A 26,118-nucleotide genomic window follows, 5' to 3' on the forward strand; every position below is an offset into this window, starting at 1 on the left:
TGTCTCTTAATAAACTTAACCCCATATCCCTTCCTTATCTATATCCCCATTTCTCTTAATAATTCAGAATCCAACTTCTCAAAAGAGTTGTTTGCATATTCTTCCACTTCTTTGTCTCCCACTCACGATACACATACACCCCACAGAAAAAATTTTCCCTCTTCTGTGAGCAGGTAATTGTATTTGTTTTCTAGGGCTGCTGTATCAAAGTAGCTGAATGACTTAAAACAACAAAAATGTATTCTTTCAAAGTTCTGGAGGATAGAAGTCCAAAATCAAGTTGTCATCATGGCCATGTTCCATCAGAAGACTGTGGAAGAATCCTTCTTTCCGTCTTCTTAGTTTCTGGCAGTGACTGGCAGTCTTGGTATCCTTGGCTTGTAGCTGCATCACTCCAGTCTCTGCCTTGGTCTTTACATGGCCTTCTTCCCTCTGTGTGTGTCCACGTTAGCTTCTCCTCTTCTTACAACGGCCCTTCTTAAAGGGCCCACCCTAATTTGTATTGACCTCATCTTAACTAATACATCTGCAAAGACCCTATTTCCAAATAAGGTCACATTCACAGTTATTTGGCAGGGTAGATAGAACTTCATATAAATTTAAGGGACACAGTTCAACCCACAACAGTAATTAAACATTGTATGGAGTTCAGACTTGTTAGTGTGGTAAGCAATATTTGTTTCTTTTTTAAGAATATGCATTTCCTTTTTGTGTCTCAAGAACAGCTTTTAGTTTGCCTGTTCTTTTGTGCTGGTTTAAGCTGACATTTGACATATGCAAACCAAAGCTGAATCCCATCTACTTTTCACTCTACTCTTTTTTTTAATAAGTTTATTTATTTTTTTGTATATTTATTTATTTTTGGCTGCATTGGGTCTTTGTTGCTGTGTGCGGGCTTTCTCCAGTTGCAGCGAGCGGGGGCTACTCTTCGTTGCAGTGCGCGGGCTTTTCATTGCGGTGGCTTCTCTTGTTGCACAGCATGGGCTGTAGGTGCGCGGGCTCCGTAGTTGTGGCTTGCGGGCTCTAGGTGTGCAGGCTCTAGAGCGCAGCCTCAGTAGTTGTGGCGCGCGGGCTTAGTTGCTCCGTGGCACGTGGGATCTTCCCGGACCAGGGCTCGAACCCATGTCCCCTGCATTGGCAGGCAGATTCTTAACCACTGCGCCATCAGGGAAGTCCCTTTCAGTCTACTCTTAAGGTGGCTTTTGTTCTTACTCTATACCAGCACTACCCTTTTCAAGTTCACCTCTTGACTTCTGCTTGCTTGACTCTGACAGATTTTTGAGGGTTTCTTCCTTCATCACTGGCTATTCCTTCTTAGTCACCTTAGCTAGTGATCTCTCCTTTACCCAGATTTCAGATTTTGCTGTTTTTCAGGACTCTATCCCAGGATGCTTTCTTTTCTCTCTAGTCTTTCTTCATGACTCTGAATCTTATATCTCCAGCTCCGTTTACTTCACACTTACTAACAAATGGTCTTCATTTGGATGTCTTACAGATATCTCAAACTTAATGTGTCTTAAATCGTCTTTGTTTCTTCCTCAAACTTGTTGCCCTCCTCCCTCCCAGGCTTCTCATTTCCATTAATGCTAGCACTATCCTCCCTACTGCCCAGGCAAAACCTAGGAATTATCTTTGATTCCTCCCCTTTGACTTACTGTGCACATCCCTCCCCACCAGTTCTCTTGACTCTTCCTTTAGATTACATCCACTGCTACTGCATTAGTCCTGGTCACCGACTTTTTTTTTAATCTGGATATTGCATTAGTCTCATAAACTGTCTTTTTCCTTTTACTATCTCCCCAAAATGTTCTCCTTCTTAAAACATAAGAATGGCCTTCTTAAAACATAAATCGAATCATGATAATCTTTCTTAAAATAATCAGTTTTTCCCTCTGGCACTTTTCCTTTTTTGCACACTAGATTCCAGTAAAACTAGTCATCTTTCGCATGCTTCTTTAAGATGCGTACCAAATACTTTCCTGCCTTAACACACCTTGCAGTGCTTTTCCCTCTACCAGGAACACCCTGGTGTTTTGACTTTTCTAGCTCCTCTTCCTCTCTACTTCAGCTTAAATGTCATTTCAGAGACCTTCCCTAATCATGCTGCTCTAAAGTAGATTCCCATGCCTGTATCTCAGCATGGGATATTCTCTCTCTCAACCTTTTGTTTCTGTCATGGCATTTACCACAATCTGTAATTACTTTATTTGTCCCCCGCAAAAGAATGTAAGTTCTATGGCAGCAGAGACCATGTCTACCTCATTGACCAACATTTCCCTAGCACTTAACCTGCTGTCTAGAACATGATAGCTGTTCAGTATTTACTTGTAAGATGAATGAGAAACCACTGTCATTAAAAGCATGTTGGATTGTATAAAGTGCAATTTTCATCCATAATAGTATGGGTTGTTCCATGAACTTTACAATGGCTACCTCATAAGGGCTTTTGGGCTCGAGTCTTTCAGGTGATTAACATTCCCAAAGTCTGATATCCAAGTAAAAGAAAGACAGTTTAAAAGCACCATTGTGTTTTAGGAAAGCTGTCATATATTGTGTATTTCACAAAGCATTTCATTAAAAAAACATTTGTGAAAAGCAACCGTGAGTTTTCTCTATTGCTAACAATTGTTTAACGTCAACTAATAGTGGCTTCTTTGTCATTTCTAATGTTGTGTGGAACAGGATGCTGAAAACGCCATTCAACAGATGGGTGGCCAGTGGCTTGGTGGAAGACAAATCAGAACTAACTGGGCAACCCGAAAGCCTCCAGCTCCAAAGAGTACATATGAGTGTAGGTGAATTGGAGAAGAAAAGGAAATGTGGAATTTTGGAGGAAAATACACTAGATTTTAAATGTTAGAGCTGTTCCCGGAGACTTATTGCAGAAATAGATGAGAAGCAAATCAAGACTACTGTTCAAAAATGTACTTAGTTTTCATTTTTGTAATTATAAATAATAAATTATATCTCTAATGTCAAGTCTCCTATTAAATAGAGAATATTGAGTAATTTTTAGACATTCTTGGGGGAGGTTTAATCCTCAATCAAATGTAATATGTATTAAATAAGCATTTTGATCAAGGTAAATATTACCATTACAGTAGTGTAGTTAATGTTGCTTTACTCTTTCTGAACATTTTATTTAATGAATTAAAAATATTAAATTTTTCCTCCCCAGCAAACACCAAACAGCTATCATATGATGAGGTCGTAAATCAGTCTAGTCCAAGCAACTGTACTGTATATTGTGGAGGTGTCACTTCTGGGCTAACAGGTATGGGGGCTTTACCTATGTGGCATCTTGATATTAATTTTTAAACTAAAAGGCTTGGTATTTGTAGGATTTTAATGCAGGTTGTTTTTGTTTTTTGTCTAACAGAACAACTAATGCGTCAGACTTTTTCGCCATTTGGGCAAATAATGGAAATTCGAGTCTTTCCAGATAAAGGATATTCTTTTGTTCGGTAAGGGTGGTTTTTAAAAAAACGTTTCCCCCCAGATCATTTTTGAACATTTAACTTAGTGGTTTTCTTTAAAATTTACTTTGGTTATAAAGAAATAGAAATTTCTCTAGTGTTTATCATATTTGCCACTTTTTTAATAGCTCCCTCCTTCCAACACAAGGCAAATAAAACATTCTATTAAAAGAAGTTTCCCCAGAACTATAAGATCTTTGAAGGGGAAAAAAAAATGAAAATATTCCATTTTATTGATTCTTTTATATTAACTTCCTGTTATACTTCAGGCTCAGTTTGATTTTTAAAAATAGGTTTTATTCATAAGCACTTTAAACTATTTATTTTTAACATCTTTATTGGAGTATAATTGCTTTACAATGTTGTGTTAGTTTCTGCTGTATAACAAAGTGAATCAGCTATATGTATACTAAACAATTTATATTGGTAATTCTTAATATTATTTTCAATAGGTTCAATTCCCATGAAAGTGCAGCACATGCAATTGTTTCTGTTAACGGAACTACCATTGAAGGCCATGTTGTGAAATGCTACTGGGGCAAAGAAACTCTTGATATGATAAATCCCGTGCAACAGGTGAGAAGGTTCTTGACTTTGCAGAGTAATTGCTGGGCTAATAGGTATTTTTAAATGAAATTGTTGATAATCGTCGTTAATGCTTCTAGCTAAAATGATAGCATATAAGGGCTCTTCATGTATTATAGTTCCAGAGTAGTGGTTCATGGATGCAGGGGTGACATGATGAATGTGACCACCTCAATTGACTCATGCTCACACAGTGGATTTTAAAATGCTGCAACAAACTTAACAGGGTATTAAATTTTTTCTAATACTTAGTAGATTTATTTACATACTATTTGGAGAACTCACAAGCATGTTTTATTTATTTATTTATTTATTTATTTATTTATTTATTTATTTACTTACTTACCCATTTTTGGCTGCATTGGGTCCTTGTTGCTGCACGTGGGCTTTCTCTAGTTGTGGCGAGCGGGGGCTACTCTTCATTGCATGCACGGGCTTCTCACTGTGGTGGCTTCTCTTGTTGCAGAGCATGGGCTCTAGGCACAGGGACTTCAGTAGTTGTGGCACATGGGCTCAGTAGTTGTGGCTCACAGGCTCTAGAGCGCAAGCTCACTAGTTGTGGCACATGGGCTTAGTTGCTCCGGGGCATGTGGGATCATCCCGGACCAGGGCTTGAACCCATGTCCCCTGCATTGGCAGGCGGATTCATAACCACTGCGCCTCCAGGGAAGTCCTCACAAGCATGTTTGATTCAGTTGAAACAAAAGCTATGAATATATTTAGGACGTTGGCATTTTCTTCCAGATTTTGCTGCCTTTGTTTTTCCAGGCAGTTCTAGTGGTTAAAACTTGATCCCACAAACATTTCTATGAGGAAATGGAGCATCAAGATAGGAGTAAGAAAATCCTAAAGTATATAACTTTGTTAAGTAAACTGAATATAGGAATAAATAGTCTTTATCTTCCCTATCTTCCCTAGCTAAAGGAAACAGTCATATGGATAATTTACAAAACACCTAAACATTATCCTGAGTTTAATAACCCTAACCCTAACTTACTGCCTTACAAAGAGTATGCCATTTAGAGCATCATTGTAGAGTTAAAGCAGTATAACCTCACTTTTTTTTTTATTAGCCGTGACTTTATAAACTTTTCTTTGTCCTTTAGTGGTTTTTTTAAAATATATATATAAATTTATTTATTTAATTTATTTATTTTTGGTTGTGTTGGGTCTTTGTTGCTGCGCATGGGGTTTCTCTAGTTGCCGCAAGTGGGGGCTACTCTTTGTGGAGGTGCACAGGCTTCTCATTGCGGTGGCTTCTCTTGTTGCAGAGCATGGGCTCTAGGCACGCAGGCTTCAGTAGTTGCAGCACACGGGCTCAGTAGTTGCGGCTCACAGGCTCTAGAGCCCAGGCTCAGTAGTTGTAGCGCCCGGGGCTTAGTTGCTCTGCAGCATGTGGGATCTTCCCAGACCAGGGATCGAGCCTGTGTCCCCTGCATTGGCAGGCGGATTCTCAACCACTGCGCCACCAGGGAAGCCCTATCCTTGAGTTTTAATTGTAATGATGGCCCTATGTGTTATGGCTATGTATTTGTGATATATTAGGACTGTATGTGCACCTATAACTTTAAATAATATTAAATTATCTGTTACAATTTTACTTAATAGCAAAATCAAATTGGATATCCACAAGCTTATGGCCAGTGGGGCCAGTGGTATGGGAATGCACAACAAATTGGCCAATATATGCCTAATGGTTGGCAAGTACCTGCATATGGAATGTATGGCCAGCCATGGAACCAGCAGGGATTTAAGTAAGCATACTTGTTCTTTTCTTTTATTATTAGCCTTTGAAAATGTCAAGAACTTGGGAAGAGATTTTAAGTAATTAGTAGGTAATGTGCCTTCTTTCTAAAGCATAGCCTTTGAAAGACTTAGAGAGGTTTTTACTTTATAGTTTTAAGTGTATATCTTTAAAATTTTGCCTAGAAATGTGTTGTCTTGATTTATAACCAGCGTTATGAGAATTTTGGTAATGCTTGGCAGTGAATCAACAAATATTTAAGTAAGGAAATAAGAACTTAATAGTTGCTAGGCTTATTGGATACAGTTATTTTGATCCTAGTTGCTTTATTCATTATGCTTTTTTTTTGTGCAAGAGGGTTTATTCATACATTGTTATATGAAAGCTTCTTTATACATCCTGAATTACAATTTTACTTAAATTTCTGAAAAACTGGAAATTAAAACGCTTTGCCATTTTTATTAAAAGGAATCTTGTAATGTTGAAAAAATTTATGAGCTTACATATACTAATAATTATCTTAATTTCTTCTTTGAGTAATATAAATGCAAGTCTGTATCATACCAAATGATCACGTTTCCTTCAGGTAGTGGCTTGTTCAACATATGTCAAACCTCCGATGGACAGTTTTCTGAGATTAGAGATGAGTTTTTCTGAGTTCAAGGGAATAAATGTTTATAGATAAAGGATATTTTCTTAGCTATAGTTAAACTAACAGAATTAAACTGTACAAATTAAAGCTACAAGGATGCTTGTTTTTAAAAGAAAAAACCTTTTGCCTTTGCTTTCTCTGGCATAACAATTATTCTTATATTTGGGCTTAAGAAAAAGGATATTTCCCACGTATGTGTTATTTATTCTTGGCATTACATTTTATTTTAACCAGTGGATTTCCCCTCCCCTCTGCTTCTTTCACGTTCTCCACCAGTCAGACACAGTCTTCTGCACCGTGGATGGGACCAAATTATGGAGTGCAGCCGCCTCCAGGACAGAATGGCAGCATGATGCCTAATCAGCCTGCAGGGTATCGAGTCGCAGGGTATGAAACCCAGTGAAAAAGGACTCCAGAATCTAAAGCCAGTGGCTTAAGGCTACAGGGAGTGTAGTAAAGCCGTTGTTTACTTAAAGATTTATCAAATCAGTCAGTGCAAATGTCAGATACAATGTATTTATTTAAAAGATTCATTTTTTAATCATGAAATTACTTACCATCCGCATTGTTTTAAAAAGAAACAATATGCTGGATGTCTGCCAATTTTTGCCTTCATTACCTTTTTTGATAAAGTTTCTCAAATCCTTGTTTCAAATACAAATGCAGGGATTGCTGCCACTTTTTTAAAATTGAGGCAGAAAATTGCACAATGTTGAACTTTTTTCCACTGAAGTAGTGTGCAGTTCTAGTTTGCATTCCTGATATGATTTAAAACATGTAATATAAAGATGTAAAAAAAAAAAAAGAAAAAAGGAAAACCAAAACTGTGCAGAGTCTAGAAGTTCTTTGTAATCTTCAGCTTATGCACAATTCTATTTTAGGTTTTTTTGAAATAGGCATTGTTTGAGCTGTCCCATCTCCACTGTTTTCCCTTTGGGGTTTTTAAATATAAGTTATTAGTTTACATCATTTTTGTATCTACATTTTTTTCACAAATTTGTCTTGCCTTATTAAAGTTCTATAAAGTATACTTAAATGGAAAAAAATGATCTTTAGATTGAAAACTTTTCTCAGATGGATTGATAATTGCATTCATCTTGTGTTTTATATGAGAAGGTGCCTCAAGAATTCCCTGTTGAATTTGTTTAAAAGGGTTTTTATCTTCTGTGATAAACTTTGCTGTGTACCAGGAATATAAAAACAAAAACTTGTTACTAAAGAAAATCTCTGAAATGTGATAAGTTCTTATGAACCCATGTTAATTTCATGTGTCAACTTCTACATTTACATGTATCATTTCATTATGTAAAATGTTTTAGCAATTTAATATTTTGCACAGTTAGCAAACTTTGTATGTCATTTCCTCCTTAAAGGCATCATGCAGAGTTGACAGGAGATTTATAAGGTTTTGTTTGCATGTGAATATCAAATACACACTTTGGTAGTCTTTGAATACAAAGTCATCTGCTCTTGTTTTTCAAGAACTTTGAGACACAAAGTTGTATGTAAAGAAATATATTAATTTGCCATATTCTAGTTATATTTACTCAAAAAGAGTAAATCAACTTGATTTTAATATGTACAAATGATAGCTGTGAAACTGTAGAATATCCTTATGTCAGGCTTGGAGTTTCTTGTGAACTCCAAAATTAGCCTGAATGACCAGCCGGGCAAAGCATTTTTTAAATGTTCAGAGGCCAAAAGATAAACAAACAAAAAACCGTGAAATCCTACCTCCTTAAACAGCCTTCAAAGAGGAGAATCCTCAGTGCAATCATTACTTTGATTCTTTTGGTACCTGTTTTCCTGGAGTTCCCAATTTTATTATTTTGGGGTGGCTCCGAGCATTAAGAGGTTTAATCTTTGATGGCATTGTTCTAGTTTTGAAATTTCTAGTATATTTCAGTCTCTTAGAAGAATTGTGGGAGATTTTGTTTTGTTTTGTTTTCAGCGAAAGTCACAAACTCTCCTCTTCTTTGACTCACAAAGGGGAAGGGTCCCCAGTATACATATTTGGATGCTTCGTTGTTTTTAAGACCAGAGAGCTCCTGGTGTTTTATTTAGGAACAGAAAAGGCCCATGGAATCCTAAGAGTTCCCTGGCCTGTATCCTCCAGGTAGGAGCAGATGACTCGAAGCTGGTCTCTAAGCCAATCCTCCTGTAAACCAGAGCCCAGGAAAGACAGCTCATAAATGTATAATTCTCTGGAGCTCAATTCTATGCAGTTGTACTGATGTTTCATCAAGTCACTGTGTATTTTCTAAGTGTTGATACATTAAAAGTTGCTTTATGGAAGATGAGTAAATTTTTTAAACACTTGGAAATTTTATTTCCTTGTTAATTAACCTTCTACAGATCAGGGCATGCAACCAAAAGCAGCTTAAATACTCAAAAAATAAAATAACAGGATGCTGTTTTTAGATTCTTCTGGTTTATGTTCCTATTTTAGGACCCTCACTTTTCTCTTATTCAAAAGTATTTTATGTCCTATACATCTGTGGATTGCAGGGTAAATTACTTGGGCATAAATAATCCAAGCAAAAGTATAGTTTTTCTTTCATCTTGACTATCTCAAGAAATAACACTTTTTATTAGCCAATATTTTCTTATTGCACAATTCTAAAATGTACATTGACTACTTTTTGAGAAGAAAGTAGCATTACTCAAAGGCTTATTACTACTGAACAAATTTGCAATTCAGGAACATTGCTAACTTTGCTTTAAATCTTACTCTCAGTGTTAAATCATTTAAAAAATTTACAGTCTAAAAATCATACTGGTATTAGTATCAGGTAAGGAAATTAAAGTTTTTTAAATGGATTCATTCTCTGCAATAAGCATTCAGATTTTACTTTAAAATACATCTGGTACTGTAAAGAACCTAAAGTGGTTCACACTTAATGGGTCATTAATCCAGTATTCTTTGCCCTGACTGTTTGGATATTAAAGTTCCTTTATGTTTTCTATAACCTTTGGGATCTTCTTGCAGTGATTATTGTGTGTGAGAGATTTTTTTTTCTTTTTGGTCTAGTCATATTGTTATATTCACTCAGGTATTTGTTAGATTTCTTTTTAATCTTATTTCAGAAACCATGGTTTGCATTGGGTTACTGTTTGATACCACAAAGAATTGCTGTAGATTTAACTCACTATGAAATCTGGATCTCATTTTCCTTGTTAATATTCTCTCCCTGTTGAAAATGAGATTCACATTCTAGTTTTATTCTTCTCCTGTTTTGTCCCTGTGCTTACTTAGCTTCCTTTTGTATGTATTAGAGTTCTATTACTTTTGAGAAGGCGGTTGATAAGGACTAGTTTGCATACACAAAGAGAGTTAAGTTTACCAAGAGCTACAGGGTGCTCTTGAGGTTACAGTTGCATTGGAAAAATAAAATGTGTTTGTAGGAAATAAAGAACAAACCCTTTCAATGAAAGAGTGATGATTTCTAAAAACAAAATCTTTTTGTAGGGGGTTGTTATACGTTTTTTCCAGTCACTGCATTTTGACTATTTAGAACTTGAAGAACATACCTCCAAAACAACAAATTTTAATTTAAGAGCCTTGATAAAATGTATGTGAATGTTTCTGAGTTGAATAGAACTTTACGCTATGGTCTCTAAAGTTGAAGGCTGAAGTTATTCTGATAGTAATTCACCTAAGAAAGGGAAAAGTAGATTTCTGACTCAGGGTTAATAAGCTCGGGTGAGAGGCTGTGCAGAAAATAGTTATTAAGCAGTTTTATATACTAGATAAATGAGATCCCTAGCTCCTTATTTGTGTTCAGCTCTAGAAAACCAGCAGCCACACTTAAACATACCAGGCAAGATTTGGAGGCTCCTACTGTGGAAAAACTAAGCAACTCTTGAGTGAAAAGACAGATGCTGACATTTGAGGGTCCCCTCCAAATAGTAACTGGCCAAGAGTCCCCTTACAGTGGAGCGTACCAATCAGTAAGCCCTGCCCACGTACACAAACCTTCCAAACAGGTTTTTAGTGCTTCACTTCTAAATAAAGACAGCCAAAGATCACCAGAAATTGAGAAAAACTTTGATTGTAAAAGGTAGAGCTAAATAAAAGCAACTCTCAAGAATCAGAAAACTTCAACAGCTATCATATCCTCAAATAAGATACTGTACTCAAGAAATTAGAACAGAATACTAATAAAATGTCACAACAAGAAATTAGAATATGAATAAATTCAGTGAGAATATTAAAAGATGAGATGTTCTATGACAAATCAAAAGTATAGGGAAAAAAATAAATATGGATCAATTCAGGAGGTTTAATATTAAATCAATAGGAGTTCCAGGAAGAAAACAAAATAGAGGATTGGGTAGAATTTATTAAATAAAGGAAAATTTCCCTGATGAAATTTTGAGTTTCAAGGTTAAAAAAAAAGCTAATGTTGAATTTGCACAATAAATATAAAAGACCCATACGAAGCCATACCATTATGAAATTTTAGGATGCCAGACCTATAAAGACAATATTCAAAAATTTACCAGATAGAAGAAGGATCGAGGAAAATACTCAATGGCAACATTGGAACCTAGGGATCAATGGGGTGCTGTCTTCAAAAGTTTGAATGAATTATGTCTTAGGTGACAATAGAATAAAGACATTTTTAGACATGCAAGTTCTCAAAAGATTTTCTTCTTGTTCACTGATTCTCAGTTACTGGATAAACTCCATCAAAATAAGAGTAAATCAAAGAAAAAATATGATGTAGCGTCTAGAAACAGGATCAAACACGAGTGAGATAACGGGAAGTCCCAGGATTGCAGCTGTGAAGCGACCTGGCAGCCAATCCAGACTGATGGTCAGAGGGCTAGACTTAAGGTTATCTGAGACGCCAGCCTGTGTATTGTGAGATGTTTTATGGAACTATGGAGCATGTGAAAAGACTAAATACTGGAAGAAAATCAGGCAAATGGAAAGAGACAATTGTCAGGGAAAGCATTCTATAAGAAAGGAAACATTCCCTGAGCCAAGTACATGCATCAAGGTAATATTTCATGTTTTCCTGAATTATATTCACAAATATTTGTATCAGTACTATTCCACTGCTTTGGTTTTCTTTGGCAATTCCAATTGTGTGTTGGATTTCCTCTGCCTGACATCGGTTTCTATCATTTGTTCTTAATTATTTTTATCTTTTTGTTTGCTTTTTTCATTTCTAATCTCCGTTCCTTAATATGCCTCCTGTGGTATCCAGACTCACTTGTGTTCCTTTTAATGTAATCTTCATTTCTGAAAATAAATTTTTTTTCTGTTTTCTAAATTCCACCAATTTTTGTTTGACTTCAGGGATGTCTCTTCCCTGAATTCTTGTTTTTCTTAGCTGCACTTACTTCATTAGATTTTTAAAATTCATATTGGAATGTCTATATTATTTTCAACTGCTTTGTGGGAACATTTTTCCTGTGAGTCTTCTCCAGGGAAACTCTAGGTAAGTTTTGCTGTCTTATTTTTAATTACAGTATCTTGGTACAAATGCTGTGCTTATTTCTATTTGTTCATATTTGAAACAGTTGGTTTTTCCTAGACCAAGTACCAGCAGGAGGATGAAGGGGAAAGACCTTGTCGAAGTTTCTCACCTCCCTCTATGGCTACAATGAATTGTCTCCTTAAAAGTGTAGCCATGGGTCTTCTCTGGGATGTGATCTTGTTCAGAAGTTCTGTGCCAGCTCTGAGCTCCCTTGGTTCCTTCATCTGCTACATTAAGGGACCTAACTCCTGTCTTCAGGGAGATCCCCTGACTGCTTTCTGAAAGACATCACCTCTGCACCCCTTAGGCACTTCACACACCTTCCCTCCCTGCCTCTCCCACACTCATATGCTTGTTCAGTCCTCCCCACAGCAGGCTCCACTCAGGGTTTGGCTCTCTTCTCAGAGTGAATATTTGCGAGTGATTTCTGAGATCTGCCACCACCAGCCCCCTCCTCACTCCCTGTCCTTCCCCCATGGCACTCAGTTGGCCTCCCATCCAGTACCACACTTCCACTCAATGTGGAATGTATAAGTTTTCTTTGCATCCCTAGTTTCACTTAAGATACTGTTTGTGGGAGTCAGTTGGTCATATGTTTTCCTTGTCGCTCCCTGTGGTTTCCAGGAGAAGTGGAAAGATCCAGAACCAGGCTGCTAACATTTCTACCAGAATCAGAAGACCAAAGGAATCTTTTAACAGATGTAAATCTGATCATGACACTCCCCTGCTTGAAAGTCTTTGTTTCAAATTGTATTTAGCAGTAATCTAACATCTTTAATGTGGCCTGCAGAGCTTTCTAAAGTGCAATCTGTGCTTACCCAACTTCACATCAAGCCATTCTCCAGTCTCCCATAAGCCCTTCCGCTCCATGGTCATCTCAGTTTCCTGAATAAGTAAACACTTTATATCAGTTAAGGTCCAGTCCGGAGACAGAAGCCAACACTAAAATTTGAAAAGGGAGATTTTAATGTGAATAGTTGTTAAATAGTAAAAAGTGGTTAACTACTAAAAGGGATCCAGAAATTGCAGGTGCAAAAAAAAGTAGCTACTATTTATGGACAGAGTGGACAATGCAGAAACGAAGGGTTTAGGAGAGCACTGAGTTTCTCACCTCTTCAAAGTGGGCTTGATTATCATAGGAACGTGCCGCCTGGTGAACAAACATGCCAGAGGGCATGGGCCAGAGCTGGTCCTTAGAAGCTGCCTACCATTGGCCAGAGGTGGGTGGGCTGGAGATGGTCTTTAGAAATGGTCCACCAGGTGGGGGAGCTAGGGTTGCCAGATTCAGCAAGTGAAAGCACAATCGCAAATATTGCAAGAAACATACTAAAAGTTACTTGTTGTTTAACTGAAATCCAAGTTTAACTGGGTGTCCTGTATTTTATCTGTCAGTCCTCGAGAGGGATGCAGCCAAAGCTGCCATGGAAACAGCTGCAGGTAAGGAAAGTGTGGCCTGAGGGTGCAGCCAGGGCAGGTCCAGAGAACCACTGACGGGAGGGCCACTGGGTCTTCTGTACACTGATCCATTGGCTTGCACACTGAATAAAAAGATAGAACCAGAACCCATAAGGAATGTGCCTTCCTGTCACCGTCACCTTGCCATGTTCCCCCAGTGCCCTCTATTGACAAAGCCTAACATTGAGCCAACTGGCAAAGAAGAAATGTTTCACAAAGCAAGGCCAAGAAGGGTGGATTGGGGACCAAGACTCCCATTGCAGAGCCCTGCCATGTGAATTGCCTTTTGTTTGCTCTTTGTCTTCAGCTCTCCACTTAAATGTCCCTTCCTCTAAAATGCCTTCCTTTCTTGGGCTTCCCTGGTGGCGCAGTGGTTAAGAATCTGCCTGCCAATGCAGGGGACACAGGTTCGAGCCCTGGTCTGGGAGGATACCACATGCCGCGGAGCAACTGGGCCCGTGAGCCACAACTACTGAGCCTGCGCGTCTGGAGCCTGTGCTCCGCAACAAGAGGGGCCGCGATAGTGAGAGGCCCGCGCACCGCGATGAAGAGTGGCCCCCGCTCGCCGCAACTGGAGAAAGCCCTCGCACAGAGACGAAGACCCAACACACCCAAAAATAAATAAATAAATTTAAAAAATAAAATAAAATAAAATAAAAAAATAAAATGCCTTCCTTTCTTTACCCACAATCTAAATCAGTAGCCTCTCAAGCCATCTTATGTTTACTTCTCCTTTATAGCATTTGTCATCATTTTAAATTATGTATTTGTGCGATTATATCTTTGAAACCTGTGTTGCCCACTAAAAGCTGGTGACTGTTCAGTGCTGTATATACCCAGTAGGTAGTAAATCAATCAATTAATTTAATTATCTCAATCTTGTTTTAACCAAATGGATTTCTACCATGTGCTGATAGTACCACCAGCTAGAGTACTGGGTATGAGGTGATAAGAGCTAAAACTAAAGGACCAAACCAGGGCCAATTCTTTATGCCATGCCAAGTAATTTGAACTTTTTTTTATCTTAAAGGTCCTAGGGAGCCATTGATCTAATTTGTTTTTAATCAAGATGTCTTCCAAGTTCCTGGCATGAGCAATTAGATGGATGGTTGGGGCTAGTTACTAGGGTAGGAAAAGGAAGAAGAGCAGTTTGTGAGGGTAAGGATAGATGCTAGTTAGAGGGCAGAAGATGAAAGCTAATTAGGTCTGCCTTTCAAAATGTGGTACTTGGACATGTGTGACATGCAGGTAGAAATAGCCAGTAGGTAATGATATGGAATTTGGAAGGGAGATCCAGGCTGACATAGAGATGGGAGTCATCAGCATTTAGGTGGTAGTTCAACCCATGGAGTGGCAATCACCCAGAGAGACACTAGAGTGAGGACTGAGGACAGAACTCTTAGGTCTATCAGTATTGAAGGGGGCAGAGACAGAGAAGCTTGCAAAGGAGAATGAGGAAGAGCTGCCTGACAGGTGGGAGAAATACTGAGGGTCCATGATGTTGCAGAAATCAAGGAGGAAAACATTCAAGGAGTAGTCAAGAGTCAAATATGGCAGAGGGGAAAAATACAAGTTGTGAAAAAAAGTCACTGGATTTAGCAATGAGGAAGTAGTTGGTGACTTTAAAAATGAGCATTTTCAGTGAAGTAGTAGGAGCAAAATGTGGACTGTATTGGGTTAAGGAGTGGGAGGTGGGGGATAGTTAACTAGTGCAGACTGCCTTCCCGATTCAGTGGGCTATAGACGGAAGGAGAGAGGACAGAGGAGATGGGTTTAAGAAAGCAATAACTTTTAAAAATCTCAATACAATAAACTATGAATAAATCACAAAGATAAGTGAATGACCACCAAAAAAACAACCCCACTCTTCACTCATTCGGAAATACACAACAAAAAACATTCACCTCCGTTTTATATAGAAAATCGGAACAGTTAAAGAATGCGTTTGTGTGCATGTGTGTACTGTTTCTCTAGGATACTCAGAATTGAATGATGGATTAAAGAATGTAAATTGTAAAAATTGTATGATATATGTTGTCAAATTATATTGGTACATTATAATGTACAGCTCTTTATAACGGTACAGCTCTTAAAAGCTGTACCATTTTACACTCCAACCAATAATGTCCGAAAGCACTCGTTTGCCCCCCTACTTTTACTAATGCTGATTGTTATTAAGCTTTTATTTTTGCCAATCTGATGCATGTAAAATGATCTCTTTTATTTCCCTGATTGTAAGTAAAGTTAGTGATTTGTTCCCATGATAGTTGGCTGTTCGTGTTTCTTTTCTGTGACCTGTCTGTGTCCTTTGTCCATTTGACCTCCAAGGACTTTTAGACATTATAATAATCACATGCTGAATATGTAATAACTATATTTCATATGTCTAGAAATAAAAGATGCAGTAAAAATATGAGCAAGGAAGAAGTGACTATTGAATGATTAGGCAGAATTTTTAAAGAAACTAGTAGAACCTCTAGAAATTAAAAACACAAAAGCTAAAATTCAAAATTCAATGGACTGACAAAACCAAATTAGATACAGCTGAAGAAATCTGAATTGGAACAGTACAACAGTGCAGAGACAAAGAGGTAGAAAATATGAAGAGAGCATGGAGAATAGAATGGGAAATCTAAAATATATTTTAACTGGAGTTCCATAAAGAGAGAAAACAATTTGGGATGGGAAATATTCGAAGAGATATGGCTGAGAATTTTCCAGAATTATTGAAGGGTAGGAATTCTCAGACTCAAGATCCACAATGAATCCCAAGAAGGATAAATAAAATGAAGTCCATGCTTACATATATAGTCAAGTTGCAGATTATCAAAGACAGATTTTAAAAGCAGCAGAGAGGGGGAGAAAAAAGAAGACTACTACAATGATATGACAATTAGATTGACATCAAATGTTTCAACAGCAAGACGATAGGCCAGAATTCAGAGGGATATCTTCAATGTGCTGAAAGAAACAACAACCTAAAGCAATAATACAAGAATGAGGATGAAATAGAAAAAGAAAAGCCAAGAGAATTTGCCAACAATAAATCCAATACTAAATGAACTTCTAAAGCATATATTTCAGGGAGAAAAAAATCCCAAAACAAAAGTCTGAGCTGCAAAAAGAAATGGTAAGCAAAGAAATTTATACATATGTAGTTTAATCTAAAGCAACAATAATAGTGCCTTCTTCTAAGGGAGAACTAAAATAAAATACTGGATAATAATAATATATATGACAGGAGGTGATTAAAGTGTTCTAAGATCACTGTATTTTTTTCAGGAGAAGAGCAGAAAAATGTATTAGCTTTGGCCTTGAGTTAAAATGTAAAGGATCATCACTAAAATAATAAAAATAGAGCATATAACTTCCAAAAAGAGGAGGTAACAAAAGAAATCCAAAAGAAGGCAGAAAAAGAAAAGAAACATAGAGAAAGCCAGACAAACCAATCTTAGGTGGTAGATGGTAGAAATAAAATTAGATGGTAGAAATAATTCCAAATGGATTAACATGCATAATAAATGTACTAAACTAATAAAAGAGATTGTTTAATTGGATTTTTAAAATCTAGATGCACTGCTTAGAAGCAACATCTAAAACAAAAGTATGCAGAAAGATATATACCAGGAAACCCTAAATGAAGCTGATGTAGCCAAATTAATAGCAAAGAAAATATATACACATCTGTTCTCAAGCACACATGGAATACTTAAGAAAATATTGGTTTTAAAAGGTCACAGGAGTTAGAAGGGTAAGGAAAGTTGATGAATAATTATTGCCAATTGGCAAAAATCAAAGAACTGTGAATATTTGTTCTAATGTGCAAATACCACACAGATTCTTTTTATTGGAAATGCCTTTAAATATCAGAAGCTATTATTCATCTATTAACAAATAAATAAATAAAGCAGAGTTTCTATGAGATAAAAAAAAGTAGCTTATCATGTTTTCTGACCATGAAGTTAGGTTAGAAATCAAGTACGAAAACACATGTATAAATAACTTACGAGTCAAAGAAGATGCCATGGTGAAAATATAAAATTATTTAAAATTTAAAGAAAATAAAAATACTGTATATCAAAATTTGTGGAATGCAAGTAAAATGGCACTTTGAAAATAATGTATACCCTTAAATGCTTATATTAGAAAAGAAAGGTTAGAAATTAATGGGCAGGGACTTCCCTGGTGGTCCAGTGGTTAAGAATCCGCCTTCCAATGCAGGGGATGTGGGTTTGATCCCTGGTTGGGGAACTAAGATCCCACATGCCACAGGGCAACTGAGCCCGCACACCACAAACTACAGAGCCCGCGCACTCTGGAGCCTGTGCGCCACTAGAGAGCCTGTGCGCTGCAACTAAGACCCGACGCAGACAAAAATAAACTTTAAAAAAATAGTCTATATATAAAAAAAAAAAACCCAATGCGAGAATTAAGTAAAGTGACTGGGTAAATATTAACATACTGAAAATTAACATACCAAAATGGACCATAACTTGAGAATGTTGTGCAATTCTGAGAATCCTACTTATGAGACGAGGGCTCAGAAAGGACTTCGATGATGGCAATGTTTCTTCAAAGGCCCTTCTTTGAAGAAGGAATGGAAGAACCCTGAGTGTCTGGCTTGGAAGAAAGAAAGCTCTTTTAGAATGGGGTTGCTTGATAGCTTCCTTTCTGACTGGAACAGATAATGTGTCTCAGTTGAAAACCCACAGATCTCTTAGGACACATTTGGGCAATTCCATTAAAAAAAATTTAAACACTCTCTTTACAACAGGGTCTCTCAATTGTGGCACTACTGACATTTTGGTCCAGATAATTCTTTGCTGTAAGGGCTGTCCTGTGCATTGCAGGATCTTCCATGGCATCTACTAGATGTGTAGCAGTGCTCCCAGTTGAGAACAACTGCTTTAGATAATCACTTGGTACTAATAAAATCATAAACACAACCAGGCATTGAAACCCCACAGTATTATTAGGTGATCATCTAGATGATACAGGATATACTGATGATCATTTAAAACCTTATAATTGAAGTGGAAAGACAAAATTGGAAAAATTTCCTGGAAAAAAATGTGCCCTTCTCCCCCTACCTCCAGTTTAAGAAACAACATAGTAAACCTTAATCATGAAAGGGACCACTTCTCTTATTAACAGTTGAGAAGACTACGGTTCTGTCAGCTAAAGAATGTCACTCACCTGGCTCAACAAGGATTAAGTCATTAGCCACTGCAGTCACTGACCTTCAATACACCCTGAAAGGAGTCCAGGGTGGAGATCAGAAATGGGGCACTCCATGCTCTGGGAAAACTGGCAGAATAGGACTTCATACAGATATTTTCGGGAGATTTTATGAACCCAGTTTCTTGCATCTTCCCATACTTAGAAAAACACTGAAATCATTATCTGTGCCTTGTGACCAGCAGCAATCTTCTACCAAGCTGTGTGCTTGATTGCACATAACCCTTCTCCAAAATCACAGATGTACTAACCTCTTGCCATACCTCTTCAGATCACTTCCTCAAAGCTATCTGAGAGGTTGTCTCCCTGACTATAGTCCTAAGTAAGTCCCTGAATAAAACTGAAACTCACAGCTCTCACATTTTTATTTTATTTTAAATATTTTTATTATTTCCGTTGACAGTTCTCAGGCGACCAGCCCACAGTGCCACCACTAATAAGTAGCAGGATGAAGGCTAAAGGTGCAGGAAATCTCATTCCGGAGTTTTCCAACACACACAGGCCTCACCCTTAACACATTTGTACTCAGGAGCACAAATTTATTTATTTGATTAGATTTATTTATTAGATTTATTCTGTGCGATTCCAAGGACCAAAACTAGGTCATACCAGAACCCAATTCCAACGCCTTACATGGGAAAACGTTCAAGTAATATGTCAGAGTATAATTAAGGGAGAAAAAGATAACTTGATGCAAACACACAAGTGATAGAAACAGCGAATACTTTGGTGGACAAGACCCCCTTGACAAAACACTAAATCGCAGCCAGCATCTGCTAATAATGTAGAAAATCTAAGGCGATTTTTGCATCAATGACCAATGGAATTCTACTCAGAAATAGGACTCACTCAGGCCTGAAACAGTCATGACCAGCCCTAGAGTTGTCTGTGCCTTCCAGTACCAGCAGGGTTGGCCAGAAGCACTCTTTCCACAGCAAAGAACCTAAGTAGTACAGCCGCCAGGTAGGCGCACATTCCACCACCGGATTCCGCAACAATTGTCAGCCGCCTCCCGGAGAAGGAAACTACAACTCCCGTCAGACAACGCGAGCTGAGGTGGGCGGGCTCTCGCCGCGCGTGGGCGGCTCTGACCAATAACGACTGTCGTTACAGCGAACAGTTTGGCCGCGTTTGTAAAAGGCCGTGGCAGGCGAAGAGAGAGGAGGTGAGGGCGGTTATCAGCTGGGGGCCTGGGACGGCGGGGTGGGGGGCGCAGGGCAGGTAAGGGGGCTGTGTTGACAGAAGGCGGGGGCGGCGATGGGACGAGGGCGTACAGCTGGGAATCCCGGCGGATAGCGTTTCCCAAGAGCAGGGTGCTGGCCAGGTGATGCTTCTGCTTGGGCCTACTTAGGACCGGAAGTGAGCGGTCGCGCGGGGAGGATGCCGGGAAGCAGGTCCCCGGGTGGGTGCGTCCGGGGGCTGGCCGCATCCCGGAAGCTAGGTGGGAGGTGTGGGTCCCGCAGGCCGGATGACAGGGGTCTTGTCCGCATGGCCCCGGAGGCCTTTCTCCACTATTCCGAGGCAGTGCGGGGCAATGGAAGCACCCTGGACCTGGAGTTGAGAGTCCTGGCTTCTAGTCCTGCCCCTTCCTCTCACTTGTGGTTTGACGGAATCCAGCAGATTCCAAACTCACGTTAGATTATCTAGAGGCTGGCTGAGGGACATTAATCAAATCACTATTTTCTCTGAGCCAGTTTCTTCATCTCTAAGGTAAAATAATACCTACTTCACAGGATCGTGGTGAGCATTACATGAGTAAATGCATGGGAAAAGCTTACTTGTACTCAGTAAACGTTAGCAAGTTTATGTTTTATTTATGGTGATCGTTCTCTTCACTTACTGTGCTTCACAAGCCTTAAACAGCATTCACCAAACTGTATATAGTTCTACAGCCGAATAGTACGGGGCTGAAAACACAGCACTACAGGGAGTGTTCGTAGGGTAGCTCTTCCAGCACCAGTCCGTTTACACCATCTGAGGAGGCTGTTTAGTAAACTTGCCAGGGAGAGGAGACCCTTTTTTAGGCAGGATTCAAATACAGGTTCTTTATGAAACTGCACTCCTTCTTGGGTGGGACCCAACCAAAACTCAGACCGGGGCTCCAACCCACCTGCACCTCACATTGGGAATTGAACCCACAATCCCTGACTTAGGAGGGGACTCGAACCCACTGTCTTTTAGTTGAAACTGCTCACCTGGTGTCAGGACTTACTGAAGCTCAGAGAATTCAGCGTGAGGCAAAGTGGCAGGTGAAGAGTGAGTTTATTAGCATAGGAGGCTTGTGAGAGATACGAGCTGGACAGCAGGGGAGCACAGCCCTGAGAACAAAGAGGGCTATATTTTTATAATCAAAGAAAAAGTGGGGAGGGGAGAACACCACCTTCTTCCTCAGTCTTGGGCAGACGTCAAGGCTTACATCATCAGTTCCTCCTTTGACCCTAGCTGGTCTAACCCGGACTGCCTTGGCGCTATTTAAATCATATGTATATTAGCAAAAAGGTGGTAAATTATACTAAAATATGGTAATTCATCTCAAGTTTTTGTATAATGTCCCCTCTCACCTAGTTTCTTTCCCCTTTCATCTATATTCCTGTCTTGGCTACATGCAGAAATGCTACTCTTCAAGGATCATTAACTCCCTGACTTCATGTAACAAGATTCAGACCCCATATCTATTGTCTTGTGTTGTAACTACCAGGATTTGTGGCTTGAGTATGTCTGGTGCTTGGATGCACCTGGTCTTCCTTCAAGATAGTGTAGATTGTAGCTAGGTTACTGGATTCTTTTCTTGAGTGGTCATTAGCTTACAACAGTCTCCCAAACTCCCTTAAAATTCCCTTTCTGTCTTTAATCCCCTAGTGGGATTTCTAAACTAACTAATCCTACTCTATCCCTATCATTTACAAATTGTGTTACTTGTTTATATATGCTTTCAATATAGAATCTGTAATAAGTGATACTAGTACAAGTTTAAAATTCAAATCGTATGGAACAGTGAAATGTGTATCTCCTTCCCACTTTCTATTTCTCAAGTCCCCAGTCACTTCTTCTGAGGCAACATATTCTGTATGTGTGCATCTCCCCTGTCTTTTTTCTTTTTTAAACCAAGAGTATCACATTATACACGAAGTATTGTACCTTTTTTTACTCCACAGTATATCTTGATATTTGTTGCTTATCAGTACATATAAATCTGATTTGTTTTAGTGGCTCTATAGTAGCATATTGTATGGTTACACCATGATTTATTTAGTTAGCTCTTAGGCTGCTTCTGTTCTTGTGCAGTTATGGACAGCCTTGCATGGAGTACCCCTGTACATATTTTGTGTTCATATGAGACTAGAACTCGTGAAATCTTAAAAGTGGAATTCCTAAGTCAAAGTGTGTTTTAAGTTTATTTTATTTACATCCCTTTAAAGATGATATTGCAGTTTACACTCCCACAATAATGTACAGTGCCTATTTCTCCACATCTTCATGTGATAACATTTATCTTTTTTGTCACTTTGCTGAAGTCTTGTTTTAATTTGCCTCTTGCTTATTGTAAGGTTGAATTTTGGACGTTTAAAATCATTTTTCGAGAATTCCCTGGGAGTCCAGTGTTTAGGACTCAGTTCTTCCACTGCTGGGGGCCTGGGTTCGATCCCTGGTTGGGGAAGTAAGATCTCACAAGCCACACCACCCAAAAAAAAAAAAAAATCATTTTTTTTTCTTTTTCATAAGTTGTCTTTTTGTACCCTTTGCTCATTTTTTCTAGTGGGTTTGCTTCTTTTTTCTTATTGGTTTGTAAAAATTCTTATTTTAGGAAATTAACCCTTTGTTATTTGTGTTCCAAATATTTTCCCTTTATTTTTAATGACAGATTTATTGAAACATAAATCACATAACATAAAATTCACCCTTTTAAAATGTTACAATTCAGCGATTTTAGTATATTCACAGAGTAGTGCAACCTTTCATTACCCCAGAAAGAAACGTCACTCTCAATGGCAGTCACTCCCAGTCCCCCCTTTCAGCCCTAGCAACCTTTCTGTCTCTGTGCATTTGCTTATTCTAGATGTTTCATTTAAATGGAATGTAAGGCTTTTTATGTCTGGCTTCTTTCACTTCGCCTAATATATCAAGGCTCATTCCTCCATGCTGTAGCATGTATCAGAACTTCATTCCCTTTTATGGCCAAATAATATTTCATTGTATGGATATATCACATTTTGTTTACCCATTCATCAGTTGATGGACATTTGGATTGATTCTACTTTCTGGCTTTTATGAATACTACTACAGTGAACACCAGTACAAATTTTTGTATGTTTTCAATTCCATTGGGCATATATAGATATAAATATAGATATAGATAGATAGATATAGATACAGATATAGATTCTCTTGGGAGTCATATGGTAACTCTCACATTTTGAAGAACGATCAATTTTCCAAAGTGGCTGCACCATTTTGTAATACCATCAACAATGCATGAAGGTTCCAGTTTTTCTATACCCTTGTTATTGTCTATCTTTTTTTAGTCATCTTAGTGGCTGTGAAGTGGCATCTCACTGACATTTTGATTTGCATTTCCTTAATGACGTGATATTGAACATCTTTTCATGTGTTTATTGGCTATCTGTATAACTTCTTTGGAGACGTATCCATTCAGATTATTGGCCCATTTTTATTTTTTTGAATTTTATTTATTTTATTATACAGCAGGTTCTTGTTAGTTATCCATTTTATACATATTACTGTATACATGTAAATCCCAGTCGCCCAATTCATCACACCACCACCACCACTCCCGCCACTTTTCCCCCTTGGTGTCCATAAGTTTGTTCTCTGCACCTGTGTCTCTATTTCTGTCCTGCAAACCGGTTCATCTGTACCATTTTTCTAGGTTCCACATATATGCGTTAATATACGATATTTGCTTTTCTCTTTCTGACTTACTTCACTCTGTATGACAGTCTCTAGATCCATCCACGTCTCTACAAATGACCCAATTTCATTCCTTTTTATGGGTGAGTAATATTCCATTATATATATGTACCACATCTTCTTTATCCATTCATCTGTCATTAGGCATTTAGGTTGCTTCCATGACCTGGCTATTGTAAATAGTGCTGCAATGAACATTGGGGTGCATGTGTCTTTTTGAATTATGGTTTTCTCTGGGTATATGCCCAGTAGTGGGACTGCTGGGTCATATGGTAATTCTGTTTTTAGTTTTTTAAGGAACCTCCATACTGCTCTCCATAGTGGCTGTATCAATTTACATTCCCATCAACAGTGCAAGAGGGTTCCCTTTCCTCCACACCCTCTCCAACATTTGTGGTTTGTAGATTTTCTGATGATGCCCATTCTAACTGGTGTGAGGTAATACCTCATTGCAGTTTTGGTTTGCATTTCTCTAATAATTAGTGATGTTGAGCAGCTTTTCATGTGCTTCTTGGCAATCTGTATGTCTTCTTTGGAGAAATGTCTATTTAGGTCTTCTGCCCATTTTTGGATTGGGTTGTTTGTTTTTATAATATTGAGCTGCATGAGCTGTTTATATATTTTGGAGATTGATCCTTTGTCAGTTGCTTCATTTGCAAATATTTGGGGTCTTTTGTGTTTCCATACAAATTGTGAAACTTTTTTGTTCTAGTTCTGTGAAAAATGCCATTGGTAGTTCGATAGGGATTGCATTGAATCTGTAGATTGCTTTGGGTAGTATAGTCATTTTCACAATATTGATTCTTCCAATCCAAGAACATGGTATATCTCTCCACCTGTTTGTATCATCTTTAATTTCTTTCATCAGTGTCTTATAGTTTTCTGCATACAGGTCTTTTGTCTCCCTAGGTAGGTTTATTCCTAGGTATTTTATTCTTTTTGTTGCAATGGTAAATGGGAGTGTTTCCTTAATTTCTCTTTCAGATTTTTCATCATTAGTGTATAGGAATGCAAGAGATTTCTGTGCATTAATTTTGTATCCTGCAACTTTACCAAATTCATTGATTAGCTCTAGTAGTTTTCTGCTGGCATCTTTAGGGTTCTCTATGTATAGTATCATGTCATCTGCAAACAGTGACAGTTTTACTTCTTCTTTTCCAATTTGTATTCCTTTTATTTCTTTTTCTTCTCTGATTGCCATGGCTAGGACTTCCAAAACTATGTTGAATAATAGTGGCGAGAGTGGACATCCTTGTCTTGTTCCTCATCTTAGAGGAAATGCTTTCAGTTTTTCACCATTGAGAATGATGTTTGCTGTGGGTTTGTCATATATGGCCTTTAAAATGTTGAGGTAGGTTCCCTCTGTGCCCACTTTCTAGAGAGCTTTTATCATAAATGGGTGTTGAATTTTGTCAAAAGCTTTTTCTGCATCTATTGAGATGATCATATGGTTTTTATTCTTCAATTTGTTAATATGGTGTATCACATTGATTGATTTGCGTATATTGAAGAATCCTTGCATCCCTGGGATAAATCCCACTTGATCATGGTGTATGATCTTTTTAATGTGCTGTTGGATTCTGTTTGCTAGTATTTTGTTGAGGATTTTTGCGTCTATATTCATCAGTGATATTGGTCTGTAATTTTCTTTTTTTGTAGTATCTTTGTCTGGTTTTGGTATCAGGGTGATGGTGACCTCATAGAATGAGTCTGGGAGTGTTCCTTCCTCTGCAATTTTTTGGAAGAGTTTGAGAAGGGTGGGTGTTAGCTCTTCTCTAAACGTTTGATAAAATTCACCTGCAAAGGCATCTTGTCCTGGACTTTTGTTTGTTGGAAGATTTTTAATCACAGTTTCAATTTCGTTACTTGTGATTGGTCTGTTCATATTTTCCATTTCTTTCTGGTTCAGTCTTGGAAGATTTTACCTTTCTAAGAATTTGTCCATTTCTTCCAGGTTGTCCATTTTATTGGCATAGAGTTGCTTGTAGTAGTCTCTTAGGATGCTTTGTATTTCTGCGGTGTCTGTTGTAACTTCTCTTTTTTCATTTCTAATTTTATTGATTTGAGTCCTCTCCCTCTTTTTCTTGATGAGTCTGGCTAATGGTTTATCAGTTTTGTTTATCTTCTCAAAAAACCAGCTTTTAGTTTTATTGATCTTTGCTATTGTTTTCTTTGTTTCTGTTTCATTTATTTCTGCTCTGATCTTTATGATTTCTTTCCTTCCACTAACTTTGGGTTTCGTTTGTTCTTCTTTCTCTAGGTCCTTTAGGTGTAAGGTTAGATTGTTTATTTGAGATTTTTGTTGTTTCTTGAGGTAGGCTTGCATTGCTATAAACTTCCCTCTTAGAACTGCTTTTACTGCATGCCATAGGTTTTGGATCTTTGTGTTTTCGTTGTAATTTATCTCTAGGTATTTCTTGATTTCCTCTTTGATTTCTTCGGTGATCTCTTGGTTATTTAGAATGTACTGTTTAGCCTCCATGTATTTATGTTTTTCATGTTTTTCTCCCTGTAATTGATTTCTAATCTCATAACGTTGTGGTGAGAAAA

General features: G+C 38.0%; 2 protein-coding genes across 12 annotated transcripts in view; both read left to right on the top strand.

Annotated features, from left to right (window-relative positions):
- TIA1 (TIA1 cytotoxic granule associated RNA binding protein) overlaps nt 1-9,882 on the top strand; it is a 29,907-nt gene extending 20,025 nt beyond the window's left edge. For 4 of the 9 annotated variants that reach the window (XM_057557820.1, XM_057557822.1, XM_057557821.1 and 1 more), the window contains 6 exons: nt 2,683-2,791; nt 3,179-3,274; nt 3,380-3,464; nt 3,929-4,052; nt 5,670-5,815; nt 6,692-9,882. In XM_057557820.1, the coding sequence (XP_057413803.1) occupies nt 2,683-2,791; nt 3,179-3,274; nt 3,380-3,464; nt 3,929-4,052; nt 5,670-5,815; nt 6,692-6,860 (729 nt within the window). In that variant the 3' untranslated portion in view covers nt 6,861-9,882. Of the gene's footprint in view, nt 1-2,682; nt 2,925-3,178; nt 3,275-3,379; nt 3,465-3,928; nt 4,053-5,669; nt 5,816-6,691 lie in introns of those variants that run through there. The other 5 variants (XM_057557824.1, XM_057557825.1, XM_007175546.3 and 2 more) reach the window with 2 other exon arrangements.
- A 9,876-nt stretch (nt 9,883-19,758) lies between these two features.
- C12H2orf42 (chromosome 12 C2orf42 homolog) overlaps nt 19,759-26,118 on the top strand; it is a 42,037-nt gene continuing 35,677 nt past the window's right edge. Inside the window, exon 1 of one of the 3 annotated variants that reach the window (XM_007175549.2) lies at nt 19,759-19,804. The gene's annotated coding sequence lies outside the window, so the exon portion shown is untranslated. The remainder of the gene's footprint in view (nt 19,805-26,118) is intronic. The other 2 variants (XM_057558709.1, XM_007175550.3) reach the window with 2 other exon arrangements.

Source organism: Balaenoptera acutorostrata, chromosome 12, assembly GCF_949987535.1.
Source record: "Balaenoptera acutorostrata chromosome 12, mBalAcu1.1, whole genome shotgun sequence".
NCBI classification, from domain to species: domain Eukaryota; kingdom Metazoa; phylum Chordata; class Mammalia; order Artiodactyla; family Balaenopteridae; genus Balaenoptera; species Balaenoptera acutorostrata.